At 41.4% G+C, this 20,963-nt stretch overlaps 1 protein-coding gene across 7 annotated transcripts in view; it reads left to right on the top strand.

Annotated features, from left to right (window-relative positions):
• The window catches only part of LOC147011956 (uncharacterized), a 95,038-nt gene that overhangs the window by 45,323 nt on the left and 28,752 nt on the right, over positions 1-20,963 (top strand). For all 7 annotated transcript variants that reach the window (XM_085857779.1, XM_085857785.1, XM_085857782.1 and 4 more), the window contains exons 8-14: positions 4,622-4,730; positions 5,055-5,182; positions 10,511-10,605; positions 10,898-11,022; positions 17,698-17,819; positions 19,992-20,038; positions 20,237-20,310. In XM_085857779.1, the coding sequence (XP_085713905.1) occupies positions 4,622-4,730; positions 5,055-5,182; positions 10,511-10,605; positions 10,898-11,022; positions 17,698-17,819; positions 19,992-20,038; positions 20,237-20,310 (700 nt within the window). The remainder of the gene's footprint in view (positions 1-4,621; positions 4,731-5,054; positions 5,183-10,510; positions 10,606-10,897; positions 11,023-17,697; positions 17,820-19,991; positions 20,039-20,236; positions 20,311-20,963) is intronic.

Below are 20,963 nucleotides of genomic sequence, written 5' to 3'. Positions count from 1 at the left end.
TTCCTGAAAGTCCCTATCATATCCAGCTTCTATTCCCCATGTTCCCCATCCCATCCCTCTCCCTTCCACAGATCTCCTAATGTCTCTGTTCCCCACTGTTTTGTCCTTCCCACTCCCTCCTCTCTTGTCTCATGTCCCCCATGATGTGCATTGTGTGTTAGCTCTCACACGAGCCTCGACAAGGTATACAAAAAAAAAAACCATTGCAGAAATGCCACACAAAATTCACCACACAAAACTACACAAACACCACACAAAACAAGTTCTGACTTGGGTCTGCAATCCCTGATTGCTATTTTTCTTGTTTACTTTGATTTGTTGTCATCGCAAGTTTTAGATTTTTTTTTGCAGATTCTGATCAATGTGAATTAAAGATTGCGAAATGACAAGCTTGGTTTCTTCTCACCCAAACTAAGCTGTATTAATAATAACATTGTTATAATGGTATAAAACTCCAGTAGATGTTTTGTTTAAGTTGTTGATGCTCACAACATGCATATATTGTAACTCCTAAAAGTGTGCAAGACTTTTGCACAGCAGTGTATGTCCAAGTATCCAGCATGACATCATTTTTGCATCTATGCTCCAATTCTGAATACACTTTCAGTGCAGTTTCTTAACACATGCTTGTGCAATCGTTTGCTTGTGTTGTGCCTTCATCAGCTTAGATTTCAACCCTCTTCTTTTCAACATTGATTTTTGCATTCACGACTTCAACTTCAGCATTGAACTTTGAACCTGGAATTTGCATATTGACCCTCAAAAACTGATTTTTATGCCTCCGCTGACGAAATTGCTGAAGGCATTATGTTTGCAGGTTGTCCGTCTGTAAGTCCATCTGTCCGTCCGTCCATGCTAATTAGCCCACGATGTACTGAGTCCAAAATGGGAGTCTGGTCCGTCCGTTCGTCCATCTGGTCTGGACGGTCTGGTCTGGATGGATTTGATCTGGTTCGTCCGTCCTTGCGTCCGTCTGTCCGTCCATCTGGTCTGGACGGTCTGGTCTGGATGGATTAGATCTGGTTCGTCTGTCCTTGCGTCTGTCCATCTGCAGCCATATCTTGGCTATGTATGAACCGATTTTGTTCAAACATTGGCACAAAGACAACATATGATGGTATACAAATGCACATCATTTTATTTTCATGATTTGATCAAAGATGGCAGACTAACGGCCATTTCTCAGATATGCATTTACTTGGTAATGTAATTTACTTTTTACTTGGTAAAACTTGGTAATTTTACGTTCCTTAGTAATTTACTTTACTTTGCATTTACATTTACTTACAATAAAATCTTGTTCAAGCTTGGCACACAGGTAACGAATGATGGCCTTCATATGCATGTCATTTTTTTTTTTCGAGATCAGATCCAAGATGGCCAACTGGCAGCCATTTCGTTACTTAAACGTGTCCTGAACCATTTCTTGAACATGCATGGTCCGATTTTGTTCAAACTTGGCACAAGCACAGCATGTAATAGCATACACGTGCACCTCATTTTATTTTGCAATCTGATCAAAGATGCCCGACTGGTAGATTGGTGGCCATTTTAGTTGTAAACAAGGAGAAATGTGTCTAAGAGCCACGTCAGAAAGGTTTTGTCTTCACCAGAAGAAGAAGAACAACAACAACAAGAAGAAGAACAACGCGGAGCTCTCTTAGAGCCAGTGCCAGCGTTCGCAACGCGACGCGGCTAAAAACTCGATATTGAACATGTCTTCAACCATTTCTCGGACATGCATTTACCGATCTTGTTCAAACTTCGCACACAGATAATTAATGATGGCTTACATAGGCAAGTCATTTTTTTGAGATCAGCACTAAGATGGCCGACTGGTGGCCATTTTGTTACTTATGCAATCTTGCCCAATCATACGCAATCTTCCTTGTCACATGACCACTCTCGGCAGTTGCACATACACATAAATCTTGTAAATATGTGCTCGCCCTTTAACTCCATACAGCAAAATTACTAAAACCATGGGGGCGATGACATTCTATGTCTTTTCTCCTCATTTTTTCTGCAACCGATTATCTGATTTACACAAAATTTTCACCATAGGTGTGACTACTGTGGCAGCCATGTTGTAAAAAAGGAAACATTTGGACTACTGTATCTCCGAAACCACTCCATGCAAAAAATTGAACCTTGGCACTTGTAAAGTACTCCCCATGGGAAAGAACTGCGATTTTTTTGATAATACCATAGCATCATAATTCGTTATGGCATCATAATTGCATATGTCAAAGGCTTTATCTGATCAGTATGAAATTTTTTGAGGGTCATCTAGGGCTTAAAAATTGGAAAAACATTGATGATGTCATCGGTCACCTGGTTCGGCAGCCTTTTTTTTTTTTAACATAAAAACCTTCAAAAACTTCCTCTCAAATGGCTGAACAGATTGAGGAAAAACTTTACAATTATGATCGCCCATCCATGAGGAACAAAAAAGTTCTCCAACTCTGTTGTCATAGGTCACATGGTTTGGCGGCTATGATTTTTTATTTTTTGAATAAACATTTAAATACCCTCTTCTCCAGAATGGCTTGACCGATCGAGGGGAAACTTCACCCACATGTTCCCTATTCCTTGGGTATTCCAGGGTGTTCGCGAATAATTAATAGATCACATGGTCTAGCAGCCATATTGGATTGAACGAAAATCTTTAAAAATCCAAAGTGCTTTTATTAACTCTCTTGAACTGCTTCATCAATCGATGTGAAACGTCACAGTTATGATCTAGTCGCCATTGGGAATATACAGTATGTTTTAAAATTTCAACCTGATCAGACGCATGGTCTGGCAGCAAGAATTACTTCATATTTTGAATCTGGGTTCAGGGATTTAAATCAAACTTGGTAGTGGTACAAGTATGTATAATGGTGTAATGTGGGCGGAAGCATATCTGGTGACATTGAAGAGTGCCCTTCTAGTGATCTCTTCATTTTGCAGATTTTGCTTTGAGACTTTAACATGAGTTAAAAAAAACATTGGAAAGGGGGAATAAGGGAGTTGTAAATATAGCCCCATACTCTTGTCCAAGCCTGATGCTGGCAGCTGTTGCACAGGTTAAAGATGGAGACTCTGAAAATAGGGTTAGTTCTGCATTTGTGCTGAGGTTTACCTTGCTACTTAGCAATGGAGTTGCTCACCCTGAAATCCTGTACTGTAAGGTAACCTTAATCTATTTCTGCGTGGCTGCAGGCTATAAAAATGGGATGTTGCAGAATGAGGCAGCACAGTGTGATGTTAAAGGAAACCAGGAAAATATGTGAAATAAAAAAACAGAGACAAACCCTTGCATTAACTTAGACTGTGCTAATTAAAAAAACTAACCTCAGCACATTTTAAGCGCCTGCTTATTCAGTGACACCACAGTCATCAGTGCATTCAACCTAGCACATTATCATTTATAAATAATATGAGAGAATTATACTTTGTTACATGACATATACTGTAATGGAGTGTGACATCATGTACGAGGATAAATACAGTACTGTACTGTTGTTTTTTGTTCATTTGTTCTGCTGAATTATTTGGATGGCATAATGGCTGCATTCTTCATATAAATCGTTCACACCCGAGTAAGCCAGAGGCAAAACTAAGGAAGCAGAGGAGAACCATTAATTGTGGAGCTCAGGGACTTTCATGTACAATACTGTATTCTTTGTCATTCCATGGTGCTGACCTCTTGCACCTCTTTTTCCAACAGAAATATGGTCAGAGCTTTCAAATGCATTCTATATTACAGGAAAGTAAAAACTAAGGGGCGTATGAAGGCATGGTTGTGAATCAAACTTCATTTTATGCATGGTTAGTGTATAAAGAGCTTACTACTAAACATAGCTTGCACATGTTTCACCATATTGGCCCACCTAGCATGAGACACCATGTTTGACAGTCAGGTTTTTATTTCTGTTGACAAAGTGAGCAATGAAACACTCTTGTAATGCAATAAAATACTGGCATTGCTTTTTAAAAGTAACTGCTGAATTCTCTATTTTTTGACTTTGATTTTCCTAATTCATTTGAACAGATTCCATACAACTTTATTTATTAAATAGGCTGTTCTGAAAGTGCGGAAGGATATTTGATTAACTTGGGTCAATAGACAGGAAGTAATTATCATTCAGGGTTCCATCAAAGTGATAGCTCCAACAAAAACAAGTCTTCAAAAGTGTTGGTTTTTGAATTGGTGAAAATGGTCCACATGAGACCTTGAGTTAAATTCTTGAATTTGAATTGGCAGATATTCATTTTATCAAAAGTGCAGTGTACTGTATTTAGCAAACAAAGGTACGCTTCATCTGCCAAAGCCTGCTTATGATCTCCGGAAGGCAAGTCAAATGCTGTACATGCGACTATGTCCTATATTACATTTCTCAATCATCGTTTTTCAGTGTACAGTTAATTACATGAATAACTGGAAGACAGGCAGACTTTACAATTTATTCTGAATTTTTGATTTTTCACTTCATCTTCTTCAACTCAAACAAAGGGCAACATTTCAATGTATACTTTTAATATTGAAAAATCGATCATTTGTCCTTACCATGCCCACCATGCACTCTCAGTTCTGTTCGTGCATTGTGGAAATCTTTCTTAACCACATAACCAGTGTGCAGATAAAGTTGGACACAGAGAAAAAGTGTGAAAGCATTTCTTTGAAAAAAAAATCAGTCGTCACACTGAAAGAAGACATTTTGCAAAGGAAAGCCCAAATTGAGGTAAATACTCAATAATTTGCAATGTTCCTCTATAGTCTATACTGTACTTTTAGTTTCCTTTAATTTTAAAAAAGAACCTACACTATTGCAACTTTGTGTATCCTGTAATATGATTTTAATATTCTCCCTGCTTGTGGTACGTGTGTGTGTGTGTGTGTGTGTGTGTGTGTGTGTGTGTGTGTGTGTGTGTGTGTGTGTGTGTGTGTGTGTGTGCGTGTGTGTGTTGACACACTCATCATATGAGTAATGTGCTAATCATTGCAATAATAATTAAAATTTTCTGGCATTCCTTTTCAACCTTACAGTGTTCATCTGTTTGTGTAGGAAGGAAAGAAGGTTGCAGCTAAGATGCAGGGAGTTGAGGAAGCTGCTATGATTGGTGGCAAAGGAGATCATTTGGAGGAACATGCTACAGATACAAACACTTGTGATCTCAAATCAGACTATTACAGGTTAGTAAAGAAGGCCTCCATTAAATATTTAATGACGCAAGGATGAACATTGAAATATCAACTTAAGAGGAGGCCATTTGGCTCTATCCGCATCCCTTTAGCCTAAATTCACTGTTGTAACCCTATTTTTGCAATCAATTTTATGTCACTTAACATTTATGTTAATTTATAATTTGGCCTCAGAAAAAACAAAACAACCTTTGTTTCCACCTACTGACCACCATCAGAAAACTTGCCGGCACTGAGAAATTAGATGTCAAAGGGAAATTGAATTGGTCTAGTATTTGCCCCTAATTGACACAAACCTGGATGTGTGATGCAGTTGTAAAACTGTGGCACGCTTCTGTGTTATTGTAGAAAATGCTAATCTTTCATACAGACCATGGTAATATGATTCAATTGAATACAAAAAATATAAACCCTTAAACTACAATCCATGTACATACACAATGTTGTGGGAACGTGATGGGGGTAATGAAAGTAATATAGTCTAGTTATGCCATTAGTACACTTTTAGCATAAATATTTTGTGTCTGTGTGAAAATGTTGACACGTGTCGAAGTCTGTTCAGGAGATGATAATCGTGTTCGCCCTCCCCTCCAGAAGTGTATACACTCCCTCTTTCCTCCCCTCCCATTCCTTTTGCTTTAAATGATTCCTTTGTTATCTATCTCTGTGTTTTATTCTTCTAATAACGAACTGTAAATGGCCAGCTACAAGCACTGAGGGGATCCCCTGCGAAGGTGAGCATAACACGGCCACACGCTCGGGTAAGAACCACCCTGGGCCGTCGGCAGCTGTGGGCATGGCATATCACGGCACAAGCAGTTCATGGGAAGGACCAATGAGCGTGCGGTCGCAGAGTGAATACGAACGGCGGGGAGGGACGTTAAAACAGTTGGGAAGAATTGAGTTTCGGAGTCAGACATGTAGGAGTGGAGTGCATTGGAGATTTGGCTGTGAGCAAGACCATGGAGGAGAGCTGGACACGAGAGCTTAATGGAGATTGGGCGAGTGGATTGAAGCAAACCTACAAAAGAGCCAGACACGGGTGTGTCAAAGACCATCTCACCCTCTCATTCCTGCCACATGCCAGCCATTGGTACTCCATCAGCCCGCATGGACCCATGGACTTCGCCTAGAATAAAGGTTGCATATCTTTGTATTGTCATTTTTCCCTCAGTCTGAACTATCTGTCGCAAGAGTGATTTCAGCTAACTGCATTAAGCGATCGAGTTATCATGGGTGTGCACAAATAATGGGTGGTGGGGCGGGATGAGGGGTAGAGGAGGATGCATGGGGTAGACAAGATAGATACAGAAGCAAGCTCTCAGGAAGGTAAAATTGGAAATTTGGAAGGAGGTGGGCTTGGGGGTGGGGGATGGGGTTAACGGGGGTAGAAAAGATCATGGTTTTGAATGGGGGATTATCTGAGCTGTTTTTTTTTTACTGCTGAGCTGGTGGTGAACTGCTGTCTTGAAGACTTGGAGGGAAGAATGGAATTGAAGAGAATGTATAAGTTGATCCACTGATGGGGAAAAAAAGAAGAACAAATGAGTTGAGGTGAGCAGTGTCCTGGATTTTGGAAGTTTCGCCAGAAGGGTGTTGATGGTGGACCGTGTGCACCCTGCAGAAACCTGGGGGGAAACACGGAAAGAGCAGAGGGTGCAAGACCAGAAAGGAGGCAGTCGAAGACAGAGAGGCCACCGACCTGTCTGTGATGGAAAATTGATAAGCATATCGACTCAGCTTCATTCCGGGAGATTCCAATAATCTTAAAGGCCTTGGTTTCCATGGCGTCAAGCTGGGAAAAAATGAATGCTCTCTCTCCAGCTTCCCCTCCAGAATCTCAGCTCCCTTTCTGACTCGCTTCTCCCTCTCTGCTCTTTTCTCAGGGTCCCTCTTTGGAATGTCAGGCTCCCTGTCCTGAAATGAATGACCTTATGTTTTTTGAAAAAATCATTTAGCTTACTTATCCCATATTTTTTACTGAAGAATCCAGAGATGGTGGTATCTTGAGAGATTGTGAATTAAACGTTGTTTCATCGTTACTTAATTTCAACGTTGTTCTTAACGAATGGTTGGGCGGAGGAGGGCTGTTTTTTGCTCAGTGAGATCGCCTTGAAAGAAAAGACAGACAATGGCTGTCTGTATTTGGAAGGTACCTTCGGATGCTAAGAGACTAAAGCCAGATAGAAAGTAGATTTCAAGACCAATGAGCCATTAATAAAGGACCAGATGGGAACTATTTAAATAAATGCAAACTAATTATAGGTAGTCAGCATGGGTTTACCAAAGGTAGTTCCTGTTTTACAAATATTTTAGAGTTCCATGAAGCAGTGTCTGATTGGGTGGATGAGGGAAAGGCAGTGGATATAGTATATCTAGAATTTAAGAAGGCATTTGATAAGGTACCACATCGGATGCTGTTAGCCAAAGTGAGGGCTTGTGGAGTGGCTGGTCAGGTAGATAATTGGATTGCAAACTGGCTTAGTGGTAGGAAGCAAAGTGGCTGTGAGTGAGGGGATGTTTTTCTGGGAGGATGTAAGTAGTGGGTTACCTCAGGGATCAGTACTCGGACCATTACTATTTATTATTTACATCAACGATTTGAATAATGGGGTGAAGAGTAAGCTTTCCAAATTTGCAGATGACACAAAACTTGGAGGTAAGGTCGATAGCCTTGGGAGTGGTGATCATATTCAGGAAAGTATTGATACTTGCATAGATTGGTCAAAAGATTGGCAGAAGGAATTTAACCTGAGCAAGTGTAAGGTGTTGGGGATGGGAAAAAAAACAATGAAAATAGAGATTACAGGATTCAAGGGGTAATTTTGGAGCGTCACACATGAGAAGGATCTGGGAGTGGTAATATATATGGGAGGTAAGCAGCACAGTGCCAGGCAGCTACAGGTAAAGCAAATTGGGTTTTTGGTTGTATTCGGAGGGGGGTCAATTATAAATCAAAAGAGGTAGTGTTTACATTGTGCAGGAATTTAGTGAGGGCCACTTCTAGAATATTGTGTGCAGTTTTGGTCACCATAGTTCTGGAAGGACATAGATGCAGGGCTACTCAATTGATTCCGGGCTTAGCTAGACTCAGCTACGAGGAGCGGCTGAAGGAGACGGGGCTTTATACACGAGAAAGGAGGCGGTATGATATGTAGATGTATAAGGAGATATGAGGATCTCCTCATATCTCGAGGAGATATGATATGTAGATGTATAAGATATGATATGTAGATATGATATGTAGATGTATAAGATAATGAAAGGTGTCGATAAAATAAGTGCAGATGAATTATTCAATCGTGTTACGAATCTGGAATCCACCGCACACAACAGCCAGTCCTTATAGATTAGTTATATCAGTAAGTATGTGTTTCTAGTTAGGGTCCCGTCCCTTGTTTAATGGGTAATTAAGTGTATGTGCGCTGCGAAGTTGTTTTCTAGTCACGTCTTTAAATCTTTAGATCCGACAAACCAACAACTCCTCCACTGAACTAACGCTTTACAGCACGTTCCCATTCACAGTTCTTCCACTGAACTAGCGCTTCACAGCGCATTCCGATTCATGACTCCTCCACTGAACTAGCGCTTTACCAGGCTCCCCTTGCTGTCCAATAAGGAGCGAACAGCGCGTCGACACACCTGATCCCTGTCCAACCAAGCGCGCACAGGGCGTCCGACACCGAGGCTCCGCCCCGCTCAGGGAGCGGATAAAAGACCAGGCTCCCTTTGGAGTGGTGTGGTTCGGGTTTGAGTTCGTGTTCATGATCGTGTTGGCATCAGAGCCTGGTTGTGTGTCGGAGCCTGAGGAGGATCACTTGCTTCGCCTGCCTCGTCGCCTCCTCGCTTGTTTTTGCTGATCGTGCTGGCATCTGCCGCTCCACTACTGGTGCCTTTGTCCTTGACGCCACGTGAAAGCTGCGGGTTTGAGTCCCGCCACTGAGCCAAATCGTCAAAGACCGCACGAGGCGGACAGGTCCAAGCACAGGCTCTGGTCTCCAGCTCACCTTTACTCGAGCTGGAAGCCTTCAATAAAGACCCGACAGGGTCCTTTTCTTTTGGGTGTGTGTCTGTGTATGGACCCATCTCTTAAGTAGAATTGTTAAGTGCTTTTGCTCACTATATATTGCCTGCCTGATATTCAGATAACTCTGCCCTTACGTGCTTCCCACCCCGATTATTATTGTAATAAATCTCCCTATTGTTAAATGTCCCAGCTCGTTCCCTGTCATTTCTTTTATTGGTTTAGCATGGAGCGTGTTGAAAAATAGCGAGAGTAAATTGTTCATTTGGACCGACAGGCCTTGGTGACCATCCGCTCAGGTTACACACAGTTCGAGCACGGTAACGGCTCGTCCCACTGGAGGTCTGTCGAGGGTGTGAATTCCCTGGTAGCTTTGCCACGTGGGTAATTAGGTATATTGAATTTTGGAAATTAACCCTACCCCACGCGGTCGAATTATTGGCGATTCATGGTCCTGTAAGGGACCCGTGCCTTTCGGACTTATCCGAGGGTCACGACCTGGATTCCGGTGTGTTCGGTGGAGCTGACTCTGCTGCTCCCTCTAGCGGTCGTGCTCGCCACCGATACCCGGCCCACAACAATAGGACCAGGGGCCATATGAGTAGACATAGAGTGAAGAAGAGGAGAGTTGACAGTCGCAAGGCAGGGGCCTTTTACTTAGAGAGTAGTTAATGCATGGAATGGCCTCCCTGGAAAGGTAGTGGCAGAAGAAAAAGTAGATGAGTTAAAATTAGAATTAGATAGGTACCTGGAAGTTACGGAGATAGAGGGGTATCGGGATGTTGATCGGACTTTTCAGTGGTTTGAGCATTGATGGGTGATTGTGTGCATGCGTACAAAGTGCTGTTGGTGGGGGTCTCATCAAGGGGGTGTTGTGTGGTTGATGTGTGTTTTTAACCCCCTGAGGCGAAGAAAAAAATACAAAAACTACAAAAACTTATAATAAATAGATTAAAAAAAAAATTGCATTTTCTTCTTTGAATCTTGTGTTGAAAATGTGTATGGTGTTCGCACAGGCATGATGGGCTGAATGGCCTCCTCCTGTGTCTGATTTCCTTGTATTTCCTTGTAACTAGCAGTTTTCAAGTCATTCTGTTCAATGGTTCAGCAGTGCAGAGAAGTCCAAACAAGAAAACAAACAGACACTTCTCAAATTATAGTATGATTCTTGAATCATTGTTTCGTCGTAACTTTTAATGAAATGGAATGCATTTGCAAATGTATCTGATCACCAATGTACCGAAATGATGTCCCATAATGACTACAAGGCTGTTTTCTTCTCACTTTTTGCTCAGTGAGATCACCTTGAAAGAAAGTTTTGGAAAATTTCCTGATGTGCTCGCAAGCCAAACACAGAATGAGTCATACACCAATTATTCTGAAATCACAGGTGTGAAAATATTCTGTAAATTTGTCAATAATCAGTTCATCTTTCATTGTCTTTCCATAATGTTCATTTATCGAGTACTGTTTGTCATACCATTCAAGGGTGCAGTAAAAAAAGTTAATTCTTTATTTTGTTCTGAGTTTAACTCAAGACTTTGGTATATTTGGAGAAAAACTCAAATGATGCAGAAGTATGCAAATGCAGTATATTTGAGCAGTTATCACATGTGGCTTTATCGGAGTAATATATAAAAATTTACTTCAAATATTGGTTGTTTAATCACTACTTTTTCCAGAAAAAGAAAAAGGTTTAGTTCCATCCACTTTGCAGTTGTCTCGAATATATCAGCACCCATCAATTCAAGAGGATGCAGCAAAATGGGAAGCACTTCCAAAAGTTTGCATTTCTCAACTGTACCAGGTACATTGGAATATCCTACTTTGGGCTGTAATGCTTGAGTGTTAACTAATTATAAAGCCTTAGCCACAGCTGCGGATAATTGATAAGGTGAGAGCTGATTGGTTATTCCATAAAATTACTGGTGAGACGTCATTGGGCCTTTGGTATTTACATGATGACTGCTGTCGGCATTGCACGTGGTACACGTTTGGCAGCCTCGGTGGTGCGCGTTTCTGTCTACACCATCACTAATAAATTGCCAATACGCATGAAACCAATCTAATGGGGGGCATGTTGCATTGGCGTTTGAAAAAGAAAAGGGCTTACCCTGTGCAGATTTTCATGGTTGCTCTATGTGGCCTTCTTTGGGCTAGAATGGCTGAGTGTGAAAAAAAACACACACACACACACTTATTTATTTACAGTTGAAAAGGTAAATCCGGCTTAATCTCACGGCGGAACCTGTGAATGATAGTAGCCACCCACTGCAAGCAAATAGGGCAGGTCAACCAGCCAATTTTTTTTTCAGCATTGCCAACCCATCATTTGGGAATACATCCATTGACTCGTGTCTGGCTTAATGGCCTTATGAGACGTATTCCATAATAAAAAAAAGTTTAAAAGCCAGACATTGTAACAAAACTGAAGACGTACACCTCAACCCCACAGCCAAGATACATAGTCGAACTGGTGTACACATACACTTCGGCCCAAAGACCAAAGCACATTGTCAAATAAACACATACTCTAGCCCACAGGCCCAGAATGCATGGTCAAACATGTACACCCCAGCCCATAGCACCAGAATGCAAGGTCATAAAATAACTTTGGGAAACACTGGCCTTATGAGGCCACCTTTTAAAAATAAAAATACCAAGAAATCAAAGATTGTAACAACGTTGAGGACATGCACCTTGGCCACATTCCCAAAGTACACAGTCCAACAAAGCTTGTCAAACTAGTTACACAACCTGTCAAAAGTTTTAGAACACCCCAATTTTTCCAGTTTTTACTGACATTTAAGCAGTTTAATATATCAATGCACTCTGAAATTAAAGCATTGAACAAATAAACAATTGCAGATAAAAGAGAAATCATGGAATCATTTTGTTGAACAAAATTTAATCTAAATTTTTGACTCATCAAAGTAGCCACCTTTTGCAGATATAACAGCTGAACATACTCGTGGCATTCTTTCTACAATGGAAATCAAATATTGTTCGGAAAGTTCTTCCCAACACTGTTGCAGAAGTTCCCACAAATGTGTTGCACTTGTAGGTTGCTTTGCTTTCACCCTTCTGTCCAGTTAATCCCAAACCAGCTCGATGAGGTTTAAGTCTCGAGACTGTGCTGGCCATTCCATGATTTGAAGCCCACCGTCTTGTTCTTTTCTTCTAAGGTAGTTCTGACATAGCCTGGAGTTATGTTTTGGGTCGTTATCTTGCTGTAGAATGACCCTCTGACCAACTAGGCGTAGACCAGTGGGTATTGCATGGCACTGCAAAATGCTGTGGTTGCCCTTTTGGTTCAGGGTGCCAGTCACTCTGTGCAAGTCGCCGACTCTGGATCCAGCAAAAGCGCCCCAGATCATTATGCTTCCTCCTCCATGTTTCACAGTTGGTGTCACACACTGAGGAACCATCCTTTTTCTTATTCGACGGCGTACAAAAACCCTGCGTGATGAACCGAAGATTTCAAATTTTGATTCATCGGTCCATAAGACCTTCTTCCAGTTTTCAGTAGTCCACTGGCGGTGCTTCATGGCCCAGGCAAGCCTCTTTTTCGTATTTTGCCATCTTAGCAACGGCTTTCTTATTGCCACTCGACCTGTCAAACCTGCAGCTCAAAGTCTTCTCTTCACAGTTGAAACTGAGACTTCCTTACTTCGACCAGTGTTAAGCTGTGCTTGAAGCTGCTGTCCTGTGAGCCGCCTATCACGCTAGCTGTTGACTCTCAGAAACTTGTCTTCTGATTGTGTTGTGGCTTTGGGTCTGCCAGACCTCTGCCTGTCAGAGTTTCCTCCAGTTTCCAAGTGCCTTTTGATGGTGTAGGAAACTACTCACTGACACCTTGGCTTCTTTGCAATTTCTCTGAAGGAAAGACCTACACTTTTAAGGGTGATAATGGTCTGTCTGTCTTCCTTTGTTAATTGTCTTTTTCTCACCATTATGATAGCAATATACTACTTCCTGCAGTGCAATATTATCCAAATAATGCTTTAGAGGGTGTAGCAACACAGTCTGTTCCAACACTGCTTTTACACAGACAGAGGGTTTGTAACAAATCAACAAAAGTTGGGACACCTGTAGGAATTGTTTGCATCAACTTTCAAGGCTTAATTTACTTGCATTGATGCAGAACAACTGCAGTTGCTTACCCATTACTTGTTCCCTGAAAAGGGCCTTTTTAACAACTCTAAAATTTACATTATTTTTTAGTTTTTGGTAACCTAAACCTTTTTTTTAACCTCTGGCAGTTTACCGCTTAGCTTTGTACCATTTCAGGTTATTCACTGGACTTGAACTGCTTAAATTTCAGTAAAAACTGAAAAATGGGGGTGTTATAAAACTTTTGACAGGTCGTGTATGCCTGAAGGCTGAGGCACATAGTCAAACAAGCAGACATCCCACTCACAGGGCCAGAATGAATGGTCATTCAATAACTTTGGGGACCACTGGCCTTATGAGACTGCCTTTTTCATTAAAAAAAAAGTTCCCTGAAAAAAATCAAACATTGTAACAAAGGGCCTTGAAAGGTACATTGAGACTTGAAATATACAGTATGTACCTTTTAAGATACATCGAGTCTTGAAGGAGCTGGCAAATGGAAAAGCACCAGGTGCCAATATGATTTCAGTGGAACTCTTTAAGGTAGTTAGGGAGGAGGAAATCAAAATTTCAACAGCTGGTTATCTGTACACAGGTCTGGAACAGGATTGTACGGCCTAAAAAGTGGAAGCAGCCATCCGACATTCCATTGCCAAATCAATGGGATGCAAGAAAATATAAAAATAACTGAACCATTGCCTTGATTTCACATGCTTGTACGATACTGTATTACAAAAGATCATTCAACAAAGAATAGAAGACTTCGTTTAGTGAGAAATGCCTGTTGAGCAAGCAGGTTTCAGAAGAGGGATGAGGGATCAAATCGCAAATCTGAGGAGAATCATGGAAAAAGCAAGGGAATATCAAAGGAAGGTGTATCTCTGTTTTATAAATGCATCTCCATCACTTGAAACTGTTAGACCATCTCTATCCAGCTACCAGCACATGTACTTTCTTTTTCTGTTGCCATTGCCTGGCAGTTACCACACGAGTACCTGAAAATAATTATCAATTATCAACACAAATTTCTACAAATCAAACAAGAAAGAGTATTTTGTGTGGCGTTTGTGTACTGGTGTGTTACATAATTGAAAAAAGATATAATTAGAACAGCCACTTCATAATTGCGGGCAGTGATGACTGGGTACCAAGATGTCCTGCTTTAATGCAACCCCCGCTTTGATTGGACACCTGACCCTGACCCATGACATTTTTCATTATTATTCATTTGAATTTAGAATGGGATTAAAATCAATTCAATTCAAATTAAATGGAAGACCAAATAGGTACAGTCCTGCATTGGAGTCATCAGAAGGAACCTGAACAAGCAAAAAGCAAAGATGAAGTCATCAGGAGTAACCTGAATAGGATTCACATTTCAGCTGCTACTCGCCTACCCTCAAACCCATCCAGACACGGCCAAGTGAGCCTTTTTCAAAAAAGTTTTTTTTTAAATCAAAAAGAACTCAGATCAAAAAAAACAAAAATTCTGATTGCCAGACCATGTGTGTGATCAAGTTGAAATTTAAAACATGTATTTCCCATCACTACTAGATCATAATTGTGAAGTTTCAAGTCAATTAAGCAGTTCCAGAGAAAACATTATTTAATATTTTTCTTCAATCAAATATGGCTGCCAAATCATGTGATCTATCAATTATTCCTGAACAAAGTTGTACACCCAAGGCTTGGGGAACATTTGTGGGAAGTTTCTCCTCGATCTGTACAGCCGTTCTGGTGAAGAAGATTTTTTTTAATAGGTTTTAGGTTAAATCCAATATGGCTGCCAAACCATGTGACCTATGTCATATGTGTGAACCTTTTGTTCCTCATGGATAGGCAGTCATATGTGTGAAGTTTTGCCTTGATCTGTTCAGCCACTTCAGACAAGTTTTTTTTTTCAAAAAACAACAATATGGCTGCCGAATCATGTGACCGATGACGTCATCAAAATTTTTTTTTTGCATGGACTCTTTTATCCTTATATGACCATAAAAATTTTTCATACGGATCAGATATAGTATTCTACATATGCAATTATGACGTCATAAAAAAATCACATATTCCCCATGAGGAGTACTTGGATGCTGCTGTCCTGTCTGTGTCTGTTTGTGATGAGGATGTTGAGGTCATGGAGAGATTCACTTACCTTGGCAGTGATATTCATGTCTCTGCTGGCTGTGAGTCAGAGGTCAATAGACGTCTGGGGAGTCATGGATTCACTGGATCATGGGGTGTGGCGCTACCTGTGCGGGAGGACGAAAGTCTGAGTCTTCAGGTCCTTGGTGCTTCCAGTATTGCTCTATGGATGCGAGGCTTGGACTCTGACCAAGGATCTGAGACGGAGACTTAATTCCTTTGGTACCAGGTCTCTTCGAAGAATCCTTGGCTATCGCTGGTCAGATTTTGTGTCCAATGAGCGGTTGCTGAGAGAGACTCAGATGAGATTTGTTACCTGCATGCTCCGTGAGCATCAGTTGCAGCTGTATGGACATGTGGCTCGTTTTCCTGATGCTGATCCTGCCCACCAGATTCTCTCAGCGAGGGAGTCTCATGAGTGGAGGAAGCCAATGGGCCGACCACGTGCCTCGTGGTTGCAGCAGGTTGACCACCATCTCAAGGAGATGGGGATGGGCCTGGCATCTGCCTGGGGGGAGACCAGACGGAGGCCCCTGGAGTACCGGCGGAAAGTGGACGCAGCGACGCGCTGTTCTGGCACATGCTCCCATACCTGACCTGACCTGAGTACTTGCCATGTGTCAAGTTTCAATTTTTTCCTTGGTGTGGTTTCAGAGATTTAGGTCCATAGTTTTTTTCCCCGTTTTTCCAACATGGCTGCCACACTACATGACATATGATGTCATAATTATCATTAAAACATTCCACAGAAGTAGTTGCACCTATGGTGAAAATTTCGTCTCAATCCAACAAGTGGTTGCGGAGACAAATGCGTAAGTTCTGTGTGGATGGACACAGAGAAACAAACGAACTCAAACGCAATACCGTCTCCTTCGACGAGGGCAATGAACCACCGTCTATTTGTAATGGAGAGAAATCATGTATGTATGTATCATCAACAGCTCTGCTAAAACTTTTAGGGCCCCCCCCCCTTCCCAATAACACACACACACACACACACACACACACACACACACACACACACACACACACACACACACACACACACACACACACCACTGCCTCCCCAACTCCCAAAAACGGCTCACATGTAATGAGCAAGGTGTAAGATGAAGGTGAGTATGAGGTGTGGTTCGAGCTCTGAAAAATAACTGATGTGGACTCATGTTGATGCTCTACAACAGTGCAAGTCAATGAGGTGTATGTGCTAGGAGATGCGAGGGTATAAGGTGTGTGTGTAAAGACGTGAAAGAGAAGTCAGTTCGGAGGAGTTCTTGGTTTGTGCTCATTCTGTCTGGTGCTGCCCTCATTCCGCTTGGTACTTTGGGAACTCGGTCAATCCAGCCAGGTCTCTCTCCCCAGGACTCAACTCTTTGGACTTGGATTCATTCGGTACTCAGCACACTTTGAACTCCGGAACCCAGCTTCTGAACTCCGGAACTCAGCACACGAACTCCAGAACTCCACTCTCAGCTGCTCCAGAACTCCACTCTCTCAGCACCTCACAAACTGCTCCATCAGGATTTTATTGCCTTTCTTCCGGCCTCCACTGATGTCTGCCTTTCGGCATCCCGCCACACTGATTGATTTGCGTGCTGCGATCCAGTCATCATGATTGGTTCCGGGATGTGATGGGTCAGGCTGCTGGAATACTGCTGGCATTTTTGGCAGCTCAACGGCCTGGCAAGAACCACACTTGAAGTGCTGATGACTCGGCGACGCTGCGAGAATAATGTTGGTTGTGCTGGAATGGCGATTAAACAGTTGAAGCGCCACTGAAATGGATTGTCTTGAGAAGTGCTTTGAGAATGGATTGTTTTGAGAATGTGGTTTGAGTATGGAGTTGGGGAGTGAGTGCTTGAGACACGAGGGGGAGGGGTATTTTAGTTTAACACAATTGCAAAGGAGATAACTATGCTCGGGATCTCTTATGTGTTGAATGCAACTCCCTGGGGTTTTCCAAAATCACAACTACATATATATTTATATATATATATATATATATATATATATATATATATATATATATATATATATATATATATACATACATACATACACACACACACACACACACACACACACACACACAGATATAATATTTATTTATTTATTGTGCATCAAAGTCTTTTGATTCGTAACACACATAACTTTCACTACTTCGCATTCATTTTAATTATGCATGTAAATGCTAAAATAATTTGTGTGTTTTTGAAATCTCTTTTGACAGACAGTTTTTCAGAAACCCTCTCTTGGAGAAGTTAAAGATTCAACCGGTAATAGTATGGTGGATGACATGGAATGCACACCTCTTCCTGATACAAACAGCCAGTTTTCTCTGCCGCAGCCTGAGTAAGCATTATTTTTCTGATACATTGTTAACATATCATAGTTTTTATCCCCCGCGGCGTGGCGGAAGGGGGATATTGTTGTCACCCAGGTCGTCTGGCTGTCCGTCCGTCCGTCCGTGCGTCAACATTTATAGCTGTGAGTGCAATAACTCATAAACTGTTTGCCATATCGATTTGAAATTTGGGTCACACATGTACCACCTGAAAAGGCAGAACCCTATTGATTTTGGGCGTGGCCGGATCCAAGATGGCCGACTGAGGCGGCCATCTTGAAAAAAAATGTTTTTTCGCCATATCGATTTGAAATTTGAGTCACACATGTACCACCTGAAAAGGAAGAATCCTACTGATTTTGGGCATGGCCGGATCCAAGATGGCCGACTGGGGCGGCCATCTTGAAAAAAATGTTTTTTGTAATAAATGGAAAACCGTTTATCTGATTTCAATTATTTTTGGTTACTACGTTCCTCACCCCTGGGGAACTTTTTCGAGATGATGACCAAATGGTGTCTTGTTTCCAATTCACCTCCCTCATTATCTGGAATATGTATGACCTTTTTCATTCAATGGTGGGGGATTCCCCATCTCTGATGGTATATTTTATGTTGGGGTCCTGTGACTACCCAGCTTCACATATGAGGAGTGTGGCTGCATCTCACATGCTTGTCTGCTGTATTAAACTGAAAATTCCTGACTATCCAAATTCATTGATAGTGCAGTGGTAGAGCTTTTGGCTGAGAAGTGAGAGGTCCTGTGTTTGAGTCTTCACCCAAATCATGTTTTTCACATTTGCCCTGTGTGGGAATTTATTCCTGTATCGTGAGTCTTTCCACAGATTCTCAGTGGGATTCAAGTGTGGGCTTTAGCTGGGCCACTTAAGGACTTTCATGTTCTTGTTCTGAAGCCATTCCAGATTTGCTTTGGCTGTATTCTTGGGGTCATTGTCCTGTTGGAACATAAATCTTCGCCGCAGTCGAAGATCTTTTGCACTCTGAAGCAGGTTCTCCTCAAGGATTTGTCTGTATTTGGCTCCATTTATTGTTCCCTATGTCCTTACAATTCCTCCAGTCTCTGCCACTGAAAAGCGTCCCCATAGCATGATGCTGCCACCACCATGCCTCTCGGTAGGGATGTTGTTAGATGGGTGATGAGCTGTGCTCGATTTCCACCAGACGTGGCGTTTTGCATTCAGGCCAAAGAGTTCAATTTCCATCTCATCAGACCACATTATTTTTCCTCATGCTCTCAGAGACTTTCACATGCCTTTTTGCAAGCTCCAGGCATGCTGTCATGTGCCTTTTTCTCAGGAGTGACTTCCATATGGCCACTCTCCCATCATGCCTAGATTTGTGAAGTGCTGCAGAGACCCTTGTCCTTCTGGCAAGTTCTCCCATCTCAGCCAAGGAACTCTGTAATTCTGTCAGAATGGTCATTGTGTTATTGGTTACCTCCCTGACCAAGGTCATTCTTGCCCATTTGCTCAGTTTGGTTGGACAGCCATCTCTAGGAAGTGTTCCTTGTTCTTTCAATTTCCTCATGATTGAGCTCACTGTGCTCTTGGGAACTTTCAACACTCGAGATATTGTTTTATACCCTTCCCCAGATTTATGCCTCCTCACAATTCTATCTTGGAGTTCTACGGATAGTTCCTTGGACATCATGGTGGAGTTTCTGCTGTGACATGCACTGTCAACTGTGGGACCTTATATTGAAAGGTGTGTTTCTTTCTAAATCATGTCCATTCAATTGAATTGGCTACAGGTGGACTCTAATCAAGTTGTGGAGACATCTCAATGATGATCAAAGGAAATTGGATGCACCTGAGCTCAATATGGAGTGTCATAGCAAAGGGGTTGAATACTTTTTGATGCAGGATATTTCAACTTTTAATTTTTCATTGATTTAGGAAAAATTCTGAATAAAAAAATTCCACTTTGACATTATGGGGTATTATGTGTAGATCAGTGACAAAAAAAATCTCAATTTAATCCATTTTAAATTCAGGCTGTAACACAAAATGTGATAATATATATTTTTTAAATGTATGAAATAAAACTGCTCTTCCTGCATGATCATCCTTAAAATTGTTGTTCCTTTATTGTATTCATCACTTCTGTTCCTTCTCTAATGTATTTGTGCAACAATGTGTAATTAGCCATGTGTTTCTGTACAGCTCAGTTCATGCTTCACTGGCTAAAACATGCAGGAACGACATAGAAGGTATTTCAGATGCCATTCAACTGCCAGCATAGAGTGACTTCCAATAGGTTGATTACACATGGAAGTCACTACACACACATCACATATCACAAAATACATACCACACACACTTTGTGACAGATCTCCACCTGTCTATAACAATTGAGCAACTGAAGTGGCATTTTAATTTTCACATCTTTATCCTTATTTCTCTGACAGCAACAGATGATCTTGACTTTTCTGGAAGTAATCCAAGTGTAATTCAGGATATCAGGTTCTCCAGCAAACATCAGGTAAATTACGTCTAACAACATCAGTGATATTGGTAGAAGGCTCGATGCATCCACTGGTGATGTAAGGCAACTGGTCTGGTTCAAGCAGCGACTGAGCTTGGCTGTCCAGCGGGGAAATGCTATCAGTATTCCGGCTTAGGTGTGGGAAGAGCAAAATCCCACATTAACACCATTCAAAAGTCTGTTTTTTTGAGGGGGGTGTTGGGGTTTTACTCATTTTTTTATTTTATTATTTTTTATCCTTTAAAAAACTTCCACTTACTTGGTTGGAGTTTAATTTATTATTATTATTATTATTATTATTATTATTATTATTATTGTTGTTATTTTATTTTAAAAAAAAATTTTTAAGTTAACAAATTCATTAAATTATCTCTATTATAATACCAAGCTTGCACACTAAAAACTCGGCTCGCCGTCACATGATCCCTATGAAATTGCTGTGGCACTTAGCGGACGTGCCGACAATGTTTGGGAAGTCTTGGCGTTCCATAGTACCACTTGCATTTTGCACAATGTGTATTTTTGTCATTCCCCGTGTACGGTCTGTCGTCTGCTACCAGCTATGTTGTACTGCTATCCCGTGCATGTGTATGGGTATCGCTAGTTTATTTATGATTTTTAATACGTTTTGAGATATTGTGTTATATATC

Source organism: Eptatretus burgeri, chromosome 15 (assembly GCF_056783735.1).
Source record: "Eptatretus burgeri isolate ZD-2024b chromosome 15, Ebu_testis_v1, whole genome shotgun sequence".
Taxonomy (NCBI): Eukaryota; Metazoa; Chordata; class Myxini; order Myxiniformes; family Myxinidae; genus Eptatretus; species Eptatretus burgeri.
This window is presented reverse-complemented; position numbering and strand designations above follow the sequence as displayed.